The sequence below is a fragment of the Bubalus bubalis genome, chromosome 2 (genome assembly GCF_019923935.1).
Source record: "Bubalus bubalis isolate 160015118507 breed Murrah chromosome 2, NDDB_SH_1, whole genome shotgun sequence".
Taxonomy (NCBI): domain Eukaryota; kingdom Metazoa; phylum Chordata; class Mammalia; order Artiodactyla; family Bovidae; genus Bubalus; species Bubalus bubalis.
Genome location: NC_059158.1, coordinates 74390174 through 74412509, shown reverse-complemented (window position 1 = coordinate 74412509; position 22336 = coordinate 74390174). Strand labels below are relative to the sequence as shown.

The following is a 22336-nucleotide window of genomic DNA, read 5'->3' as shown; positions in this document are numbered from 1 at the left end:
AAGAAATTTTCTGGGTTCCAAGAGACTTTTATTTTGGTATCTTGGAGTCCAGGAGTTTTTATGTAAAAACCACTCTGCTGCTGCTAAGTCGCTTCAGTTGTGTCCGACTCTGTGCGACCCCATAGATGGCCTCCTACCAGGCTCCCCGTCCCTGGGTTTCTCCAGGCAAGAACACTGGAGTGGGATGCCATTTCCTTCTCCAGTGCATGAAAGCGAAAAGTGAAAGTGAAGTCGCTCTGTCGTGCCCGACTCTTAGTGACCCCATGGACTGCAGCCTACCAGGCTCCTCCGTCCATGGGATTTTCCAGGCAAGAGTGCTGGAGTGGGGTGCCATTGCCTTCTCTGAAAAACCACTCTAGGTGATTCTAGTGCAGGTGGTCCTTAACTTGCATTTTGAGCAACACTGCAAATCTCACTCAGAAAGAGGGAAACCTTTTGATTTGTGATCGTGAGGCAGTAAGGCTCAACCAGTGTCACGGTATCTTTGGATCCCCGTGATGCATTAAGTCACGCTCTTGACTAGCACATGCTTTCTGTCTAGTTCTGGAGTTATTTGTGCACTTGCCTCCACCCCCAAAAGACTATAAGCTCCCTGAGACACAGGACTTGTGTGATATACTGACGTTTGTGTGTTCAGCTAGACTCACACCCTGCCTTCTCCTTATTGAGAAGATGCTCAATAATATTTGTCAAATGAATGAAGACACTAAGGGTTAAAACGCAATTCAGTGAGCGTGATTGAAACAGATCCTTTCACCCCCAGCTTTTGAGACCTTAGAGTCAGGTTTCTGTCTGTGTCTCAGCCGTGCATTTGTTATGTGGGAGGTCAGTTTCTTCTTCCTTCATAGGGCTGCTTTGGGGTAAAATGATGTAATATATGTGAAAATTCTGTGAAATTGCAGAGCCACTTGTTTCAGGTTTTTAGAGTATGACTGTCTATTTTTCCCTCTAACTTCATTTTTCTTGTGAATGAGTGCAACTTACATGACTGAGGCAAAGAACACAGCATTCACTTCTGGCAATTATGGGAAAGTGAATCCTATTATTTGAAATTTGAAAGAACCACCTGGCTTTTCCAACTTCAATACTAAAAATTGTAATATAAATAAAATAACTACCTCACAAATAATGGGGAATACAAAGGAAGGGAACTCCACCGGGGAGCAAATGAGCTATTCACACTGATGTTTGATTCTGAGACGGGACTTTCAGATATCTGTGTGTAATGAAGTGATCTCTGAACTTTAGTGGCTCCCCTAAGATCACCTTAAAAGGTAACAGTTGTCCGATAAGATAAGCTGAAAAGTACAAGTATGTAACATCACTTTCAAAACCTTAAGGTAGAGATTATGATTACTCTTCAAGCTATAAAGAACCCAAGAGTTGAAAGAAACTAGGTCACTTACAAGAGGCGATGTGCCCTGGGTGGTAAATGCTGGTCCAGGTCTGAAGCAGTTCATAGCCCAAAGAGGAAAACAAGGACAAGGAGTTTTCCATGAGATTATATGTTTTCAGTTGAGCCTATGTTGTCTTTTATGTGTGTATATATTTATTATTTTACTTAAAAAAAATTGAAGCATGTTTGATTTACAATATTTAGTTTCAGGTGTACGGCAGAGTGATTCAGTATTTTTCTGACTGTAGTCCATTATAGGTTATTACTAGTTGGTGGCTGTAATTCCCTGTGTCATACAGTACGTTTGTATTAGCTATTTTATACATAGTAGTTTGTATCTGGTAACCCATACCCCTAATTTGTCCCTTTCCGCTTACCTCTCCCCTTTGGTAACCACAAGTTTGTTTTCTATATCTGTGAGTCTGTTTCTGATTTGTATATATATTCATTTGTATTAGTTTTTAGATTCCACATATAAGTCATAATCTTATATAATGTTTTATAATATGTTTTTGTATGTCTTTTTCCACTAAGTATAGTAGTTTCTAGGTCCATCCACATTGCTGCAAATGGCAAAATTTTCGTTCTTTTTTATGGCTGAGTAGTATTCCATTGGAGAAAGAAATGGCAACCCATTCTAGCGTTCTTGCCTGGAGAATCCCAGGGATGGGGGAGCCTGGTGGGCTGCCGTCTATGGGATCGCACAGAGTCAGACACGACTGAAGGGACTTAGCAGCAGCAGTATTCCATTGTATGTAGCACATCTTAATCCAGTCATCTGTTGATGGACTCTGGGGTTGCTCCTATGTCTGGGCTATTGTAAATAGTACTGCTTTGAACATTAGGGTGCATATATCTTTTTGAATTAGTGTTTTGTTTTTTTCTGGGTAAATGCTAGGGATAGAATTGCTAGATCATATGGTAGTTCTGTTATTAGTTTTTTGAGGAATCTCAAAGGTTTCCTTTTCTCCACATCCTCTCCAACATTTGTTTTTTGTAGACTTTTTGATGATGGCCATTCTGATAGGTGTGAGGTGATATCTCCTTGTGGTTTTGACTTGCATTTCTCTAAGATTTAGTGGTGGTGAACTTCTCTTCATGTGCCTGTTAACCATCCATGTTTTCTTTGGGAAAATATTCAGATCTTCTGCCCATTTTCTGATTGGGTTGTTTTTCTGATATCAAGTAGTATTAGCTGTTTACATATTTTGGATACTAATCCTTTGTTGGTCACATTATTTGCAAATATTTTCTCCCCCCATTCCACAGTTCGTCTTTTCTTTATGTCATTTGTTTCCTTCGCTATGCAAAAGCTTTTAAATTTAATCAGACCCCATTTTTTGGTTTTTGCTCTTCTTTCTTTTGCCTTAGGAAACTGATCCAAAAATATTGCTACAATTTATGTCAAAGAGTGCTCTGCCTATGTTCTCTTCTAGGAGTTTTTTGCTTTCCATTCTTACATTTAGGTCTTAAACCATTTTGAATTTATTGTTTTATTTGGTGTGAGGGCAGATTCTAATTTCATAGTTTTAATCGCATTGTTGGCTGCCCAGTTTTCCCGTCACCACTTCTTGAAGAGTTTGTCTTTTCTCCAATGTGTATTTCTGTTGTAGATTAATTGACCATAGGTGCATGGGTTTATTTCTGGGCTCTGTATTGCTCCATTGATCCCTGTGTCTGTTTTGTGCCAGTACCATACTTTTTAAGTTACTATAGCTATGTAGTATAGTCTGAAATCTGGGAGAGTTATATCTGCAGCTTTGTTCTTCTTCCTCAAGATTGTTTTTTGGGGTCTTTTGTGGTTTCATATGAATTTTAGGATTATTTGTTCTAATCTAATTATCTGTGGGCAGTACAAGGACTGAATTATTTTAGAAATAGCTATAGGCCACTCTGTAGTACAGAGGAAGCAAACACTTTTGCTCTCTACTCTTTATCTGGAATTCTCATTTTACTCTTATAGAAAGCCTGTGGTTTAAACTTTTTAAGACAATCACTTTGTTCAAGTTCTATATCAGAACCTGAGGAGGACCATAATGTGAGGACAGATCCAGGTTTTGTGAGGCTGGAAGCTTTAGATAATTTAGGGTGCCCTATTGTTTAAAAAAATACAATAATAAATTTAAACATTTGATACAAAAGTGAGGATTGAAAGGAGTCAATCCTTCCAAGTGGTGGTCACAAAGCTGGAGTTTCATTTGTTTCTTAGAAACGTGCCTCTGTAATACTGGAAGCAAAATTTCAAGATAAAGGGATTTGCAATAGAATGTTGATGGGTGGGACATTTCCAAACATTTACCAGTAAAAGAAATACATATATGCTAAATGTAGCTCCATAGATAGACACTCAGTGCCAAATGCTCAGAGTAGAGAGAAGTAGGGCTGTGATGAAGATAGCAGAGAAGGGCCATTCTAAATTATACATGAAGGAAGCCTTCAGTTACTTGGAATGCTTAGAGAACTGAGTAGACTTTTCAAATTAATCAAAAACAACAAACCCCCCTCATTTATTGGCCATCAAAACTTAAAAATAATACAATTTTTTTCTTTTTTTCAATTTCCATGTAGGTTTAAGAACTTAAAAAAAATCAATTCATGTAATTTACCAATTGAGTTTAAGGAAAAAAGAAACCAAATAATTACTTAGAGGGGAAAATAATAAAGTATTCATTCTCGCCTTCTCTGTTGCTTGGGTGCCTGAAGTAGTGCCCATTCCTGGTGGAAACATGGATGCTGGCCTCCTTAACTGCCTCTCAGAGATCATTCAACTGGTAGAGTTATGGTGGGAACATTAGTTTGATTGTGGTGAAGCTATAACTGCTCAATTAAAATTTATTGAATGAATTAATGAACCAAATGAATGGTTCCAGTTTGGACAAATCAGGACAGTTTCAGAAGCATTTTTATTCCTAAGAATTCCATAATCAAATTTTATCAAGCTCTTGAATGCATTGAAAACTCCTTCCTGAATATGGCCTACGTTTGACAGCAAAAGGATTAGGAAATTGAAGGAAACTTTTACTGAGCGCCTGACATATGCCAGGGGCTTCCCTGGTGGCTCAGATGGTAAAGCGTCTGCCTACCATGTGGGAGACCTGGGTCAGGGAGATCTCCTGGAGAAGGCAATGGCACCCCACTCCAGTACTCTTGCCTGGAAAATTCCATGGATGGAGGAGCCTGGTGGGCTACAGTCCATGGGGTCACAGAGAGTCGGACACGACTGAGCGACTTCACTGACATATGCCAGGTACTTTGCTGATGTCTGTGTATGTCTTTAACCACTGTAACCATTTTGCAGTGTTGGAAACTAGATCTCAGGGCTAAGTAACTTGTCGGTGGCCTTTCAGGGAGCCAGTGGCAGAGCTAGGATTCAGATCCAGGTTTGTGTCCAGGGTTCATTCTCTTGACGCTGTAACTCGTCCTTTGACCTTTTCTTCCCAGCAAATGTTGAAAGACACACGAAACAGAGACTTTCCAGGCCAGAATATTGAAGTGGGTAGCCTTTCCCTTCTCCAGGGGATCTTCCCAACCCAGGTCTCCTGCATTGCAGGCAGATTCTTTACCAGCTGAGCCACCAGGGAAGCCCTTAGCTAGAGGCAGAATTATCCAGAAGGGAGTGTGGTGTGGTGCAGTTATACTGCTTAGCCATCAGTAGTATGTGACTTGGGGTCTTAAACTGTACATGTGTAAGATCAGAGGACTAGAGTCGATGACCTCTGAGTGAGGTGACCACATGGCCCAGTGTGCCAAGTCTGCCCCAATTTATACCTGTTGTACAAATATGGGATTTGTACAAAAGCAACTATGATTAGCACTCCCGTCCGCTTTCAGTAGTGTTCCACTGTGGACCATAAAGTCTAAGGCTGCCCTATATATGAGGTCTTGATTCTATGATTTCACATTGAATCTAATAATTTTTTTGATTACTGAAGCAACAGGAATTTTCATTTCCCAGGCCTGTGAAGTATGACGGACTGACAGCACATGAAGTGACCCTTGTCTAGAGTTTGCTTTACATTTCTGATACAGAAATTCTGCTATTGCTTCTTTAAAAGTATAGTTGTTAATCCCCTTCTGGTCACTTTGGTTCCAGTTCATCTGGGATTATTATATAAATATTTACTTCTACTAATAGTGGCTACCACTTATTGAGTGCTTAGAATAAGTCAGGCTAAGTACATGGTCTCATTTAATGTATTTATTAATATTGTAAGATAGTTTCTCACTTTCTAGATAAGGAAACTGAACCTTAGAGCAATTAAGTGACTTGAAGGAAGAGATGAAAGCAGATTTTCCTAATCTCTTAACCATTATACTATATTAAGGTATGTATACAAACACGCAGCAGATAATTTAAAAAACTGTCAAAGCTGGAGACAAGATGGCAGGTAGAAGGACTTGAGTTCACCTTCTCTCATGATACCACCAAAATCACAACCGACTGCTGAACAACCACTGACAAAAAAAGATTCAAACCTACCAAAAAAGACATTCCACCCCAAAGAAGAAGCCACACAAGATGGTACGGGGGTACTTTTGTGATATAGTCAAATCCCATATTTGCCAAGTGGGTGATCTACAAACTGTAAAATGATTATATTGCTGAGGATCTCCCACAGGAGTGAGAGTTCTGAGCCCCATGTCAGGCTCCCCAGCCTAGAGGTCTGGCACTGGAAGGAGGAGCCCCAGGAGCACTTGGCTTTGAAATAGGCAAGGCTTGAGTGCAGAAGCTCCATAGGACTGAAGGAAACAGATTCTACTCTTCAAGGGCTCACACAAGCTTTCACTCTGGGACCTGGGGCAAAGCAATGACCCTATAGAAGCCTGAGCCAGACCTACCTGTGAGTCTTCTGAGGAGTCAGCAATCAGCAGTGCCGCAGGCAGGGACACTGGCGGCAGATGTGCCGGGGAATGCTCATCTGCATGAATTCTCGAGGTTGCCATTTTGGCACCGAGATCTGGTCCCACCCAACAGCCTGCAGGAAGGTTGGAACACAGCCCCACCCATCAGCAGACAGGCTGCCTGAAGTCATCCTGAGCCGACAGCTGCCAATAAACACACCCCTTAACATGGCCCTGCCCATCAGAGTGGCAAGACCCCGTTCCACCCACCAGTGGACAGGCACCAGTCCCTCCCACCAGGAAGCTCACACAAGCCCCTGGACCAAATTCACCCATAAGAGGGCAGACTCCAGAACTAAAAAGAATAACAATTCTGTAGCATGAGGAATGGAGACTACAAACATAGAAAGTTAGGCAAAATGAGACAGTAGAGAAATATGTTCTAGATGAAGGAACAAGATAAAACCCCAGACGAACAACTAAGTGAAGTGGAAACAGGCAATCTACCTGAAAAAGAATTCAGAGTCTTGACAGTAAAGATCACCCAAGATCTCAGAAAAAGAAGGGTGGCACAGACCAAGAGGATACAAGAAATGTTTAGTGAAGAGCTAGAAGATTCAAAGAACAGACAAACAGAGATGAACAATACAATAACTGAAAAGAAAATACACTGGAAGGAATCAATAACAGAATAAATGAGCAGAAGAATGAATAAGTCAGCTGGAAGATCGGTGAAAATCACGGCAGGGGAACAAAATAAGAAAAAGAGAATGAAAAAAAGTGAGGACAATCTAAGAGATGTCTGGGACAACATTAAATACAGCAATATTCACATTATGGGGGCCCCAGAAGGAGAAGAGAAAGAGAAAGGGCCTGAGAAAATATTTGAAAAAAGATAATAGTCAAAAACTTCCCTAACATGGGAAAGGAAATAGTCACTGAAGTCCAGGAAGCCCTGAGAGTTCCATACAGGATAAACCCAAGGAGGAATATACTGAGACGCATATTAATCAAATTGACCAAAGCTAAAGACAAAGATAAAACATTAAAAGCAAAAAATAATATACAAAGTAATCTCCATAAGGTTATCAGCAGATTTCCCAGCAGAAATTCTTCAGGCCAGAAGGGTGTGGCTAGATATATTTAAAGTGATGAAAGGGAAAAACCTACAGTCAAGAATACTCTACCTATCAAGACTCTTGTACAGATTTGACAGAGAAAATAAAAAACTTTACAAATAAGCAAAAGCTAAGAGAATTCAGCACCATCAAACCAGCTTCACAACAAATGCTAAAGAAACTTCTCTAAAAACCTTGTTGATATCAAGTGTTTAAAAGACATGGAGCAAGAGGATGTCACATGCAGTGCAGCACAGTAGAAATCAGTGCATCACCTATTAAAACTGACCAGTCAATTCTGTTCCTACACACTTATGGACACTAGCAAAATTCTTGCACATGTACACCAGGAGATGAGAATACAGTTTATAACAGTATTATTTGTAATAAACAAAAAGACAAAAACAAGCTGAAATTTCCAGTAACAGTGAAATAAACAAAATGTGATATAATCATAGCGTGGACTATCAAATAGCTGTGGACAGCAAGTAGCATGAACAAGTCTCAGTAATGCTGAAGGGGGGATAAAGTAAGTCCCTGAAAAATATATTCCAGCAGTCAGGAAAAGATGAGATTTTGAAAACTGAGGAGTAAGTTAGAGAAAGAGAAGAAAGGACATTGCAGTCATGGAGACAAGGAATAGCAAGACCCATTTAGGAACTGCAGATGCATGACACCTCCTCTGATGCATGTGTCCCTAACACGGAATTCTGATATACCTGAATTCACTTCTGGATACTTTTGAACCATGAGAAATTCTGTAAGTGAATTAACTGCTTATTAGGAATAGTTGTAGGAGAAGAGTGAGGTTGGAAAGTCAATAAAAGATAAAACAGTTAGTAAAGAAATAGAGATGATTACAATTAATTCCTCTCTAGGAAGCCAGGTGGGGGAAATTAAATCTTGTGGTTCTGCCTGCCCTCCAGTAGCATCGTAAAGAGGAATGGAACAAAGGTCAATGTCAGTCATGCTTCAGTGTCAAGATTACCAAGATTAAAGGAAGCTACACTAACCTTGGAGCTTCCCTAGAGGCTCAGATGGTAAAGAATCCACCTGCAATGCAGGAGACCCGGATTTGATCCCTGGGTTGGGAAGATCCTCTGGAGGAGGAAATGGCAACCCACTCCAGTATTCTTGCCTGGAGAATTCCACGGACAGAGGAGCCCGTACAGTACATGGGATCACAAAGAGTCGGATATGACTGCATGACTAACACACGCCCTAACCTGAAGACTCTAAGCTATACTCACCTGGAGTTGAAGAGAGATTTTAAGTCAAAGACATATAAAGCTTTTCTCTGTGCTTTTTCCACCTCAAGCACTTAAGTTATGGTGTCTGAGATCATAATGGGAATGATCAATGGTGTTTTTAAAAGAAAATATCTGTGTCCAGAAAGAAAGGTTACTATAGTAGAGCTTAGTACTCAATTTATTGAAGCTATAAACTCAGAAACTCAGTTTTTATGACTACTTAAATTCAGTTTGCAAATCTTGCTTCTTTTTTTCCCCTAAGAAATAGCGTAACTGTCCAAAAACAAACAAAAAACAGACAAACAACCACCCTATTGGGCCTCCTAAATTTCCACTGGCCTTTCTTTATTTATCAGTGTCAGTGATAATCTTTGTAATTACATCTTCCATTCCTTCCACCACCCATCATTTACCTCAGAGTAGAGGCGTTTGCCTCAGGTAAAGAGACAACAAATTTTGACTAAGAGGCAAGTTCTCAGGAAATACAAGGAGATTAAAAGTGGATTGCACTAAGTATTTACTTACTCTATGGACCTTCTTCTTTTTTTGTCTGTCTTTACCAGAGTATAAAGCAGAAATCAGACACTTGTTTTCTCACTTATATTTACATAGACAGTACTTAAAATAAAACCCACCAGATGACAGTCTGACCATTCTGCTTTTATTTATTGTCTGGCTAATTTACAAAGACGCAGATATCGAGGGTAGGTCCTACCCCCCCCATGTAAGCTGTCCTGATGACACAGGTATCAAAATGTGCATGTTTACATAGTGCAGTGGTATGAAAAACATTTTCTTGCTTTACAGTCCCTCATTATAAATAGGGAGACATTAATTTCATCATGCCAGAAAATTTTGGGCACTATTTAACAGTCATCACATTTCTGCTACTAAAATAACAAAATTGGTATTACAAGTTAAAATATAAAGGCCTAACAGTTTTTACAAATATGCAAATAATCTGCTACTTAGACATAAAAAGTCAATTTCTCTCAAATCACCAAGTAAGGCACCATTGGATTAAACATTTTTCTTGGTTTTTACTAAATAAAATGCATACTGAAATAAATACCAAACACTGAATTTTAATACTGTAATACATTTCCATATAAATGACATGTAAATGTTAAAATACTGTATTGCATCTTGAATACATTTATCTGGAAATTTTATGGGGAAAAACATATGTAAGCTCTGGTTTCAGGGAAAGATGTATTAATTTCTGTTATCTGCTATAGTTAAAGATTTTAGCATAGAATTTATTCAAAGTTTTGGACACAATTAGGTTTCTAAATTTCAAAGAAAGGGTGTACAAGAAAGGGTGTACATCTATGAATGGAATATTCACTTAAAAATACATTTTAAAACATCTCTATCCTGGATGAATAGCAACTCTGAGCTGTGACCCTGTTTCACACTTTAGGATGGTACCTGCAAAGTTGGAATATATAAAGAAATTAGCTATTCTTACTACCCCTTACAAAATTCAGACCCATTTCTTTGGAGTCAGACTTTTCTCTGCCATATTTGCTGGGAGAGTTCAACTCCATCTTTTCTGAAGTGGGTCAACATGCTTTTATCATAGGGATTTTTACCAACTATTGATATCCGATCAAAGAATTCAAAATAAAATGATGCCATATTATCAAAATATTAGAGATTAAAAGCTTTTTTCTGAAAATACTTTACCAAGTTTGTTACAGCTTGATTTTTGTTATTCCTTGATTTTCTTTGGGTAAAGGGCCCCAAGTGAATGTATGAAAGACAAACAGAATGGTAGAGAAGTGGGGAAAAACCCAAGTTTTCTAATGTATTAATAAGCCCAAGACTTTGGCAAGGAAAGTTGAAAAATACAATATACTCAAATGGGCAACTTCATAATTTATTAGACATCCCATTTATTAGAATTCTAAGTTCTTTTGATTTTATAAAAATGAAACAATTATTCTATAAATATGAATGCTTCTTTCAAATTTTTCTTTGGATTGATTTCTTGTTAGCATCTCCCAGGAATACATGAACAATACACTGAAACCATGATACAAAGTTTAGGTAGATATACATATACATATATAGCTGTGAACTTTTAAAAAATAAGTAATGGTAATTTTAAACATAATTAACTATATAAAACATCTAAATGGAAATAATTTTTTCCAAGTCTATAGCTAGATTTAAAAGTCCCAGTAAAGTTTTGTAAACAAAATCATACAAAAAAGGCAAGGCTGGCTCATCCCTATGGTCCTCTGGGGGAGCTTTATTTGCATAGATCCAAGGCAAATGATTCTCCCAGATAGATTCAAAACAAGTTCCCTCCAATTTCCAGCAGCAGTCTCTTTCTCTCAACCCCATAAGCATCAGATTTCGAATTTTAGAGTTTTGCCCATCAATTAAAATCTGTTCCCTTCTTCCACATTTCTGATTTGCTACCTTTCCCTGACTTTCCCCTACAACTATAGAGCCTATGAGCCTCCTGCCCTAAGGAACAGGCTGGGCTGGAGAGGCGTGAAGCCACTTGAAATGCATAAGGCAGGCGGCCAACCAACAGGTGAGCTCAAGGAAGCTGGTTCTCAGCTAGAGAGCCCCGGACTGGCTTTCAGTTTCTTTTCAATGGCTTTATTCCACATGACTGTAAACCCTAGTAGATCAATTTCTGACCTTGGTACTGTGATGCAACACTTGTATACAGATTTCAAGGGAAGAGGGAAAATAAGGGAGCAAAATCTAAGGAAAACTATTTGCCAAACAAGGGTCCTAACTTTATTTTTAGCTACCTCTTGAATTGCTATAGCTCATCTGGCCTTTTCTGTTTCTGAAACAAGAGGTGTCTGCACTAGGCTCTATCTTATAGATCTGCACTGTCCAACATGGTAGCCACCAACCATGTGTGGCTACTGAGCACTTGAAATGTGACACGTCCAAATGGAGATGTGTTTCAAGTGTAAAGTACACACTGGAATTTGAAGACTTAGTACCAAAAAAAAAAAAAAAATATATATATATATATATATATATATAAAATATCTCATTAAAATTGTTATACTGACTGCAAGTTGAAATGATATTTTGGATATTAGGGTTAAATAAAATATATTAAAATTAATTTCACCTATTTTCCTGTTTTATGTTGCTACTAGGAATTTTAAAATTGTATACCTGGTTCACATTATATTTCTATTGAACAGCTCTGTCCCAGGGCTTACCTCAGACCGCCCAAGATTGGACATCTTGTAACTGAAAATATTTTATGTAAGCAACTTGTTTAGGTGGTCTGTGGTTCATGGAAACAGACAGGAGGCCAAACATGAAAAAAAAAAAAAAAAAAAAAGGCATGGAAACAAACAATTCTCAGGGACCTTAATATTGTGGTTTGTAGCAAAAAAGCAGTGAATGTTTGAATTTGGTTGGTTGAAAGCTGGGACACAATTTCATTGCTGCCTACTTGTCACAAAAGCCTGTTGATCCCCAAAGCAGCCAACAGGCTGTAGCTGAAGCAAGCAATAGCTTTAAGGATATACACAATATAAAAAGCGAGGTGCATACCTTTACTGCATACGCACCCTACACACACATATTCCCACATCACCTCCCTTCTTCCCTATTGCCATTATGAAGGGAACGAGGGAGGACAGAGGAGGAGTGTGTGCGACTTGGACAGCAATGACAGAAGGAGCTCTGGGGCTTGAGTGGTAGACGAGCAGGCAAGGATCACCTCGGGATGGGAGGCAGGGGTGGAGCACCCCTCTCTCTTCGGTTAGATCCACCTTGATGAAAAATTAGACAAAATACAAACTTTGGTTAGAGAACTTATGTTCTCACTGTAAAACTCAAGAATGGCTGCAAAAGTACCCACGACCCCCCGCCTACCCATGATCAAGGGTGTAAACAACGAGTGCACATGCATGAGAAATGAAAGGGAGAAGCAGGTAAGGACCTGAACAAATTTTACTAGAGAAGGAGGACCTGCCACCGAACTTGTGGGAAGTTAAAGTTCTTTAAAAATTACTTTTTTTTCTCATCACAAACTTAGTATATGTGATTATACATATATATATTACAGATTGAGAAAATATGGATGAGAAAAACAAAACAAAAATTCATTAATGCTTGTACCACCTGGAGATAACCTATAACGTTATGTGTATATCTGTTCTTTTTCCTTTCAAAAGCAGGATCATTTGAACATTTTTAAGTCATTCTTTATAAATACAATTATTAATGACATATTGCATTTTATTATAGAAGTATCAGTTCAGTTCAGTCGCTCAGTCGTGTCCGACTTTTTGCGAACCCATGAATCGCAGCATGCCAGGCCTCCCTGTCCATCACCAACTCCCGGAGTTCAACCAAACTCACATCCATCCAGCCGGTGATGCCATCCAGCCATCTCATCCTCTGTCGTCCCCTTTTCCTCCTGCACCCAATCCCTCCCAGCATCAGAGTCTTTTCCAATGAGTCAACTCTTCTCATGAAGTGGCCAAAGTGTTGGAGTTGCATTTTTAGCATCATTCCTTCCAGAGAACACCCAGGGCTGATCTCCTTTACAATGGACTGGTTGGATATCCTAATACTACTATAGTTAATCTAATCAGTTCCCTTTTGTTGGACATTCAGTTATCTTCTCCATTTCTTAATACTGCTTTCCTGATAGCAGCCATCCTAATGAATGTAAAGTGTATTTCACTGTACTTTGATTTGTGTTTTCTTAACCGTTAGTGGTGGGATGACTCCAAGATGGCGGAGTAGACAGACGTGCGCTCATCTTCTCCTGCAAGAGCTCCAAAATTACAACTCGCTGCTGAACAACCATCGACAAGAGAATGTAGGATCCCACCAAAAAAAGTTACTTCAGTATTCTTGCCAGGATAACCCCATGAACAGTATGAAAAGGCAAAAAGATAGGACACTGAAAGATGAACTCCCCAGGTCGGTAGGTGCCCAATATGCTACTGGAGATCAGTGGAGAAATAACTCCAGAAAGAATGAAGGGATGGAGCCAAAGCAAAAGCAACACCCAGCTGTGGATGTGACTGGTGATGGAAATAAAGTCCGATGCTGTCAAGAGCAATATTGCATAGGAACCTGGAATGTTAGGTCCATGCTGCTGCTGCTGCTGCTGCTAAGTCGCTTCAGTCGTGTCCGACTCTGTGCGACCCCAGAGACGGCAGCCCACCAGGCTCCCCTGTCCCTGGGATTCTCCAGGCAAGAACACTGGAGTGGGTTGCCATTTCCTTCTCCAATGCATGAAAGTGAAAAGTGAAAGTGAAGTCGCTCAGTCGTGTCCGACTCCTAGCGAATCAAGGTAAATTGGAAGTGGTCAAACAAGAGATGGCAAGAGTGAACATCAACATTTCAGGAATCAGTGAACTAAAATGGACTGGAATGGGTGAATTTAACTCAGGTGACCATTATATCTACTACTGTGGGCAAGAATCCCTTAGAAGAAATGGAGTAGCCACCATAGTCAACAAAAGAGTCTGAAATGCAGTACTTGGATGCAATCTCAAAAATGACAATGATCTCTCTTCATTTCCAAGGCAAGCCATTCAATATCACAGTAATCCAAGTCTATACTCCAACCAGTAATGCTGAAGAAGCTGAAGTTGAACAGCTCTATGAAGACCTACAAGGCTTTCTAGAACTAATGCCCAAAAAAGATGTCCTTTTCATTATAAGGGACTAGAATGCAAAAGTAGGAAGTCAAAAGATACCTGGAGTAACAGGCAAATTTGGCCTTGGAGTATAAAACAAAGCAGGTCAAAGGCTAACAGTTTTGCCAAGAGAATGCACTGGTCATAGCAAACACCCTCTTTCAACAAGACAAGAGAAGACTCTACACATGGACATCACCAGATGGTCAATACTGAAAACAGATTGATTATATTCTTTGCAGCCAAAGATGGAGAAGCTCTATACAGTCAGCAAAAACAAGACCAGGAACTGACTGTGGCTCAGATCATGAACTCCTTATTGCCAAATTCAGACTTAAATTGAAGAAAGTAGGGAAAACCACTAGGCCATTCGGGTATGACCTAAATGAAATCCCTTACAATTATACAGTGGAAGTGACAAATAGATTCAAGGGATTAGATTTGATAGAGTGCCTGAAGAACTATGGATGGAGGTTCGTGGCACTGTACAGGAGGCAGTGATCAAGACCATCCCCAAGAAAAAGAAATGCAAAAAGGCAAAATGGTTGTCTGAGGAGGCCTTACAAATCACTGAGAAAAGAAGAAGAGCAAAAGGCAAAGGAGAAAAGGAATGATATACCCATTTGAATGCAGAGTTCCAAAGAATAGCAAGGAGAGATAGGAAAGTCTTCATAAGTGGGCAATGCAAAAAAATAGAGGAAAACAACAGAATGGGAAAGACTAGAGAGCTCTTCAAGAAAATTAGAGATACCAAGGGAACATTTCATGCAAAGGTGGGCACAATAAAGGACAGAAATGGTATGGACCAAACAGAAGCAGAAGAGATTAAGAAGAGGTGGCAAGAATACACAGAAGAACTATACAAAAAAGATCTTCATGACCCAGATAACCACAATAGTGTGATCACTCATCTACAGCCAGACATCCTGGTATGTAAAGTCAAGTGGGCCTTAGGAAGCATCACTATGAACAAAGCTAGTGGAGGTGATGGAATTCCAGTTGAGCTATTTCAAATCCTAAAAGATGATGCTGTGAAAGTGCTGCATTCAATATGCCAGCAAATTTGGAAAACTCAGCAGTAGCCACAGGACTGGAAAAGGTCAGTTTTTATTCCAATCCCAAAGAAAGGCAATGCCAAAAATGCTCAAATGTACCAATGCACTCATTTCACATGCTAGCAAAGTAATGGTCAAAATTCTCCAAGCCAGGCTTCAACAGTATGTAAACTGAACTTCCAGATGTTCAAGCTGGATTTAGAAAAGGCAGAGGAACCAGAGATCAAATTGTCAACATCCGTTGGATCATTAAATAAGCAAGAGAGTTCCAGAAAACATCTACTTCTGCTTAATTGACTATGCCAAAGCCTTTGACTATGTGGATCACAACAAACTCTGGAAAATTCTGAAAGAGATGGGAATAGCAGACTACCTGACCTGCCTCCTGGGAAATCTGTGTGCAGGTCAAGAAGCAACAGTTAGAACTGGACATGGAACAACAGACTAGTTCCAAATCGGTAAAGGGGTATGTCAAGGTTGTATATTGTTACCCTGCTTATTTAACTTATATGCAGAATACATCATGAGAAATGCTGGGTTGGATGAAGCACAAGCTGGAATCAAGATTGCTGGGAGAAATATCAATAACCTCAGATATGCAGATGACACCACCCTTATGGCAGAAAATGAAGAACTAAGACCCTCTTGATGAATGTGAAAGAGGAGAGTGAAAAAGTTGGCTTAAAGCTTAACATTCAGAAAACTAAGATCATGGCATCTGGTCCCATCACTTCATGGCAAATAGATGGGAAATCACGGAAACAGTGAGACACTTTATTTTTGGGGGCTCCAAAGTCACTGCAGATGGTGACTGCAGCCATAAAATTAAAAGATGTTTGCTCCTTGGAAGAAAAGCTATGACAAACCTAGACAGCATATTAAAAAGCAGAGATATTACTTTGCCAACAAAGGTCCATCTAGTCAAAGCTATGCTTTTTCCAGTAGTCATGTGACATTTGGACTATAAAGAAAGCTGACCACCAAAGAATTGATGCTTTGAACTGTGGTGTTGGAGAAGACTCTTGAGAGTCCCTTGGACTGCAAGGAGATCAAATCAGTCAATCCTAATGGAAATCAGTCCTGAATATTTATTGAAAGGACTGATGTTAAAGCTGAAACTCCAATACTTTGGCCACCTGATGCGAAGAACTGACTCACTGGAAAAGACCCTGATGCTAGGAAAGATTGAAGGCAGGAGAAGGGGACAACAGAGGATGAGATGGCTGGTTGGCATCACTGACTCTATGGACATGAGTTTGGGTAAGCTCCGGGAGTTGGTGATGGACAGGGAAGCCCGGCATCCTGCAGTCCATGGGGTCACAAAGAGTCAGACGCAACTGAGCGACTAACTGAACTGAATGATTAGTGATGTTGAGCATCTTTTCATGTGCTTATTAGCAATCTGTATATCTTCTTTCAAGAAATATCTATTCAAATATTCAACTCATTTTAAAAATTGGGTTTTGTTGTTGAGTTGAAGGAATTCTTTATATATTCTAGATATTAATCTTTTATCAGATATATGATTTGCAAATATTTTATCTCATTTCATGGGTTGTCTCTTCTCTGTCTTGATGGTGTTCTTTTAAAAACTATGCATATCTGTAGGCTATGAGCACACCATAACTTGGTTTAAAACCCATTCACAACTAAAAAGTTCATTTATCCCATACACATTTTTTTTGAGGATCTTACAGGTGTCAGGCATAAAGCCAGGTGCTCAGATGCTGTGAGCAGGTCAATCAGGGACTCATGTCAATTAGGTAGGTCTGCTATGGCCACTGTTTTTAGACTCAGGTGGGCTGGCACTGACAAGATTCCTCAGCAGGCAGCCACTTTTCTGACAGAAACCAAAATAGCCCACTTAGGGATTTCTGAGTTAGGACAAATCTCTGGCCAAGGGGAGGAGTTAGAGGAAAACACTGGCTGTCAATTACCTTACCTCTTCCTCTTTTTATCCCAACCAGGTCTTTTCTTGGGCAGGGACCTGACGAAAGACTGCCTAGATGTAAGCCAGCCATCTGTCACGAAGCCCTGACCATCAATTGATAACACCACAAATGGTTAGCACATCGAAGGCTGGCCTTGTGCAGAGCTGCAAGCAGGCTGTGCTATTCAGGGCTGTCTGGGTGCCCTACCAGGGCAGCTCTGCTTGGAGGCAGAGGCAGGTACAGGAGCAGGGTAAAACCACTCCACAGCACTTTGTGTTAGAGATATGATCAGTTATATTATAAAATATTAAACATGCTTAATGCTAGAAATATTAAAGGTACAAGAACATTTTTGGAGAGCTGTGGAAATTAATTCACCAGTTAAAGAAATATTTTTAAATGCCTACTGTATTTCAAGCTCTGTGCCACTTGCAGAAGACACAGTAGTGAGCAGGGACACAGTTCCAGTCCTCAAGTTGCAGACAGTCATGAAGACAGGAGGTAGGGGGAAGGAATGTGTTCAGCTATTAAATTAAAAATCTAAAGGGGCTGGGGAGGATGATTCTGTTACTGACTTACATATATAAATAGCACAGATAGGGTGGGATGAGGAGAGAGCAAACTCAAGAATATTTGTCACGTGTGAAGACTTTTTCGCCAAAAATTTCAACCACCAACTCCTGCATGATAATTTTATTACAGTTATGCCTCTTTTATTAGGCATTATCTAGAATTCAGTACTCCACATAACTTTTTCTAGGACTTAAACTGGTCTTTTCAGTAAAATATTCTGTTTACTTTTGGCATTTTTTTTTCAGGGAAAATTTTCTAAAATATTTTCTAACTCTTTGAGTTCTTCAACAGAGGCACAAGGCAAAATTTTTCCATTTTTAATAACCCACTAGACGTATCTGGTATTGTGTGGTGATACCTAGCATAGCTGTGTCCCTAGCTCCTCCTCTGACCCAAGACTGCCACCTATCATCTCCCCAAAGTCAGTGATTTTGCTTCTAACCAACCTTGACTTCAGCTGATACTAATCTGCTCTAAAGCTGGGAACCAACCAACCAAAAATTGAGAACTATGTATTAAGAAAGAGTCAGTAGGTTCAGAGTATGTGAAGGAGTTCTGCTGGACAGTGAGCACAAGGCTAGGGATATGTGACAGCTGTTTGACATGCTCATACACTTTTTCTCCACACATTTGTGGCTTGGGAGTTTGGTTCTGAAGCTAACATTGTTATAAGACAGAGCCCCATCAAAAATATATGTATATTTCACACTAATTCTTCCTTAGCTGTATAAATTTTTTGTTAAAAAAATCTAAATGTCCAATAATGGTAAACTAAATTATTATATGCTGACTTGATGGAATCCTGTAAAATAAGAACCAAGGGATAAAATAGGGAAGTATATACTTAGCAATGTTATATAAATCTCATCACCCAAAACCCATATTCTATAACTATATAATCAGAATTAGATAGATAAAAATTAAAGAGAACCTGGTAAAATGAAAATATCTGTTATGCAGAGAGATTATAGGCATACTTATTTTCATGTAATGCTCTGTAAATTTATATTTAAAAGATCAAAATAGTTACAGTGAGTTTTATAACTAATGAGACATTCTGCCAGTCTCAAAACTAGTAGGAATAGAAGAGACTCTAATTGTGCCATCTTTAGGAAGATCAAAATGGGGAAAGATTGTCCAAATAACCAAAATAATAAAATTTAACCTACTAGCAAACTAAAGGTATTTTGAACTTATAATGATACATTAAAATAATCGCTTCTCATATGCATTCGGGATGTCTCCATTTTCCTCAATGAATGTAGAAGGAGAGTTTACTAGAATTTAAATGGTTCCAAATCCAGGAGTAATTTCTCAGAAATCTCCCCACTCCAGACAAGAGACCTGAATTTCCTACACAACCCTCAGTTGTGTATGACCCAGGCTACTCAAGTATGAAGCCATCTAAAAGCCCTTGTAGAAATACTCACTCCGGCTTTCATTTCTCGCCAGTTTACTGGGATAACTTTTGGTTGTTGGTACATATGGCTCTGGAGGTGGCAAATCAGAAATCGGATGGAAGTAAAATCTGCTTTCCCACTCATCTGAGGAAGAGAAACAAACAGTATCTTCAGTAACAGACAATCTGCTCTGAAGACTAATATAATGAAAGACACAGAATGAAATAGAACAGCAGAGATCACATCTGGTTTTACATCTAGAAGTTTAGAGAAAAGCCCCAAATGCTACCAATGTCACTGATTACTGCAAATGAAATTACAGTGTCATTTATCACTATCAGTGATAAAATGTACTGGTCTGCAAATCAAACCAAAGACAGATCCAAGTGACTTTAGCTAGAGTGACTAGGACCCAGCCAGTTCCTCTCAGGAGATGGGGGTTGGGGTTTGGGATACTTTTCTTAATTATTCCTCCCCAGTGGAAAGAGTAACTGATAACAATGTCAGGGATAAGCTGCTCAATACCTGCAGGCCATTAGGTCTCAAACCCATAGCAAACTGTTCAGAAAGGTAGGTAATAAGAAAGCAAATTACAAAAATGGTTCTTTTCAGAATTCTAGAATCTTTGGAAAGTTAACCAAAATGAAACTCAAGGAACAGAGAATAATGATCTGCCTTTTTGCAAGGAAAAGGCAATTACTGTTTTTCATTTGAAATCATAGTGGCCCTAGAATGCTTAGATTAGTGCTGTGCAATGTGGTGACAATGGAGGTCACACAAACAAGAAATGTTCACGCAAACATACAAACACACCTCCCACTCAGTTGCTGCCCCATTATAGCTGGGACCACAGCTCACCTTCACATGAAGAATCTTGGAAGCCGTTTCTAATTGATGTTGATGGTGGAGGTGGGGGAGGTGCCCCAGTGCCAGGCCTTTCGGGAGGAAGGGGAGGCCGGGGCCCACTTCTGGGACTAGAATCTATTCCACTCCTGGACGGCAACTGAGGGGTGGCGGGCAGGGCCCGAGATGTGCTGCCATTTCTGTTCGTTGGAGGAGGTGGTGGGAGAGGGCCTGGAGCCAAAGAAAAATGACATTTAGTGCTATACCTGACATACCATGTTACTACTATCATCAACATGCAGTTACAGAGTGCCGCTGGATACATGCCCTTTTACTTGAGAAAACAGAGAAATGGTGGAGACTTCCTAGGAGCTTTAGCCAAGAAATGAGGCACATATAAACACAAAAATGCACAAATGTACACACATGTGGAACAAATGCACACTGATGGCTAACTGGCTATTTGGCTTTGAGTCAGTATTGATATTGGAGATGATGTAGTTGAGAACAGGTAATCATTTGTTTATACTGACAACTGTACTTTAAAAACATTTAAAATTCCTTATAAACAGCTGTTGAACTAGTTTCTGTGACATACTACTTATTAAGTAAATGTTTTAAAAATAAGATAGTTATGAACTTATTTTAGGTCTCCAGAGGAATTAACTTTTTAAATGCAGAGTATTATTGCTAATTATACAAGCATGTTTCTGTGATGCATATGATCTATTTCCAGACAGAAGTGGGATCAGGAAACCAAATATCAGTCATCCTGAGATGAGCAGGAGTTCCTTTTTGGTTCTTCCTCTTAATCTGGGGAGGCAGATTAACACAGGGAGTGACAGTCAGCTAATCAATGTGCATGGTTATAAATGCTCCTGCAGGACACCGACCCCACACAGGCTGATTATCCTATGGAATTTGATTTCCTGTCTACAAAAGAGCACCTTTCTCACTGCACTGTTGCCAGAAATAGTCAAAAAGCATATAAAAGGAACTCGAGCATTTCTCATGCAAGTCAAAATGGCCTTAGTAGTTATGCCTGATTTTCAGCACTGTGTTCCACTAGCAAGAGGCTGGCATTTTATGTAAACACAACATCTTATGGTGCTTTAAGTATAAATATCTTTTGTTAACTACAGATTCAAAATCCAACTAGAGGGCCTTATACTGAATGACCCACCCATGGAAGATATTCCTGCCTGGAAGTCTTGGCTCAGATCCCTAATGGAGGTGGGAGGCACACCCAGCCCTGGTTCATCTCAAGGAGTCTTCAGTGCCCCACCTGGCAGGGTTTATTTATTGCCCGATCTGCTTCTCAAAGCTGGAGTCCCAGTCAGTATAAGTAGATTCACTGGGGGAAGAAGGGGCTCATACGCTGTGGGCTTAAAGGCAGTGGTAGTACTACTCTTACTGTCCCTACGTGCGAACTAGACTTCCAATACTATGGGGCCTGGTACTGCGTAAGCTCATCAACCCCAACATCTCTCTTTAAAAGTAACTGTTCATGTTCCTAACTGCCCAACCTTATAGCCCCTAGCTACAAACCTAGGCAAGCATAACAGAAAAGAAAACATTTCTATTTCCTGTTGGCAGCATAATAATAAAAATGATCATTGACTTTTTCGAGTTCCTTGGACTGCAAGGAGATCCAACCAGTCCATCCTAAAGGAAATCAGTCCTGAATATTCATTGGAAGGACTGATGCTGAAACTCCAATACTTTGGCCACCTGAGGTGAAGAACTGACTCATTTGAAAAGACCCTGATGCTGGGAAAGACTGAAGGCAGGAGGAGAAGGGGACGTCAGAGGACGAGATGGTTGGATGGCATCACTGACTCAATGGACATGAGTTTGAGTAAACTCCAGGAGTTGGTGATGGACATGAAGGCCTGATGCAGTCCATGGGGTCACAAAGAGTCAGACAAGACTGAGCAACTGAACTGAACTACATGCAGGGAAATAAGACAACTACTCTACACACTTGTCTCATTTAATTCTGATGATAACCCTGAGGAGTGTCAGGATAGCAGGCAAGGCCTTAGAGATATTGGAAGATTAAAGACCTCAAGTCAGGAAGCTAGTGAATGGAAGAATAGGATATGACTCCATTCTGTCAAATTCTAAAGCACTCCCTTAACAATGAAGCCAAACCTCCTCTGAAAATATAGATGGCCCTTGACGACTTCTCATAGGTTCCCTGTGGAAACATAAATTGGTGGGAATTTTTAGAGGCCTATTTGGCAATACCTATGAAATCCATAGTTTACTAGGCAT

At 39.8% G+C, this 22336-nt stretch overlaps 1 protein-coding gene across 3 annotated transcripts in view; it reads right to left on the bottom strand.

Moving 5' to 3' along the window:
- Nucleotides 1–9245: 9245 nt before the first annotated feature.
- The window catches only part of WIPF1 (WAS/WASL interacting protein family member 1), a 129945-nt gene continuing 116854 nt past the window's right edge, over nt 9246–22336 (bottom strand). For all 3 annotated transcript variants that reach the window (XM_044933579.2, XM_044933575.2, XM_025274620.3), the window contains 3 exons: nt 20075–20290; nt 19247–19360; nt 9246–12370 (listed from right to left, as the gene is read on the bottom strand). In XM_044933579.2, the coding sequence (XP_044789514.2) occupies nt 12315–12370; nt 19247–19360; nt 20075–20290 (386 nt within the window). In that variant the 3' untranslated portion in view covers nt 9246–12314. The remainder of the gene's footprint in view (nt 12371–19246; nt 19361–20074; nt 20291–22336) is intronic.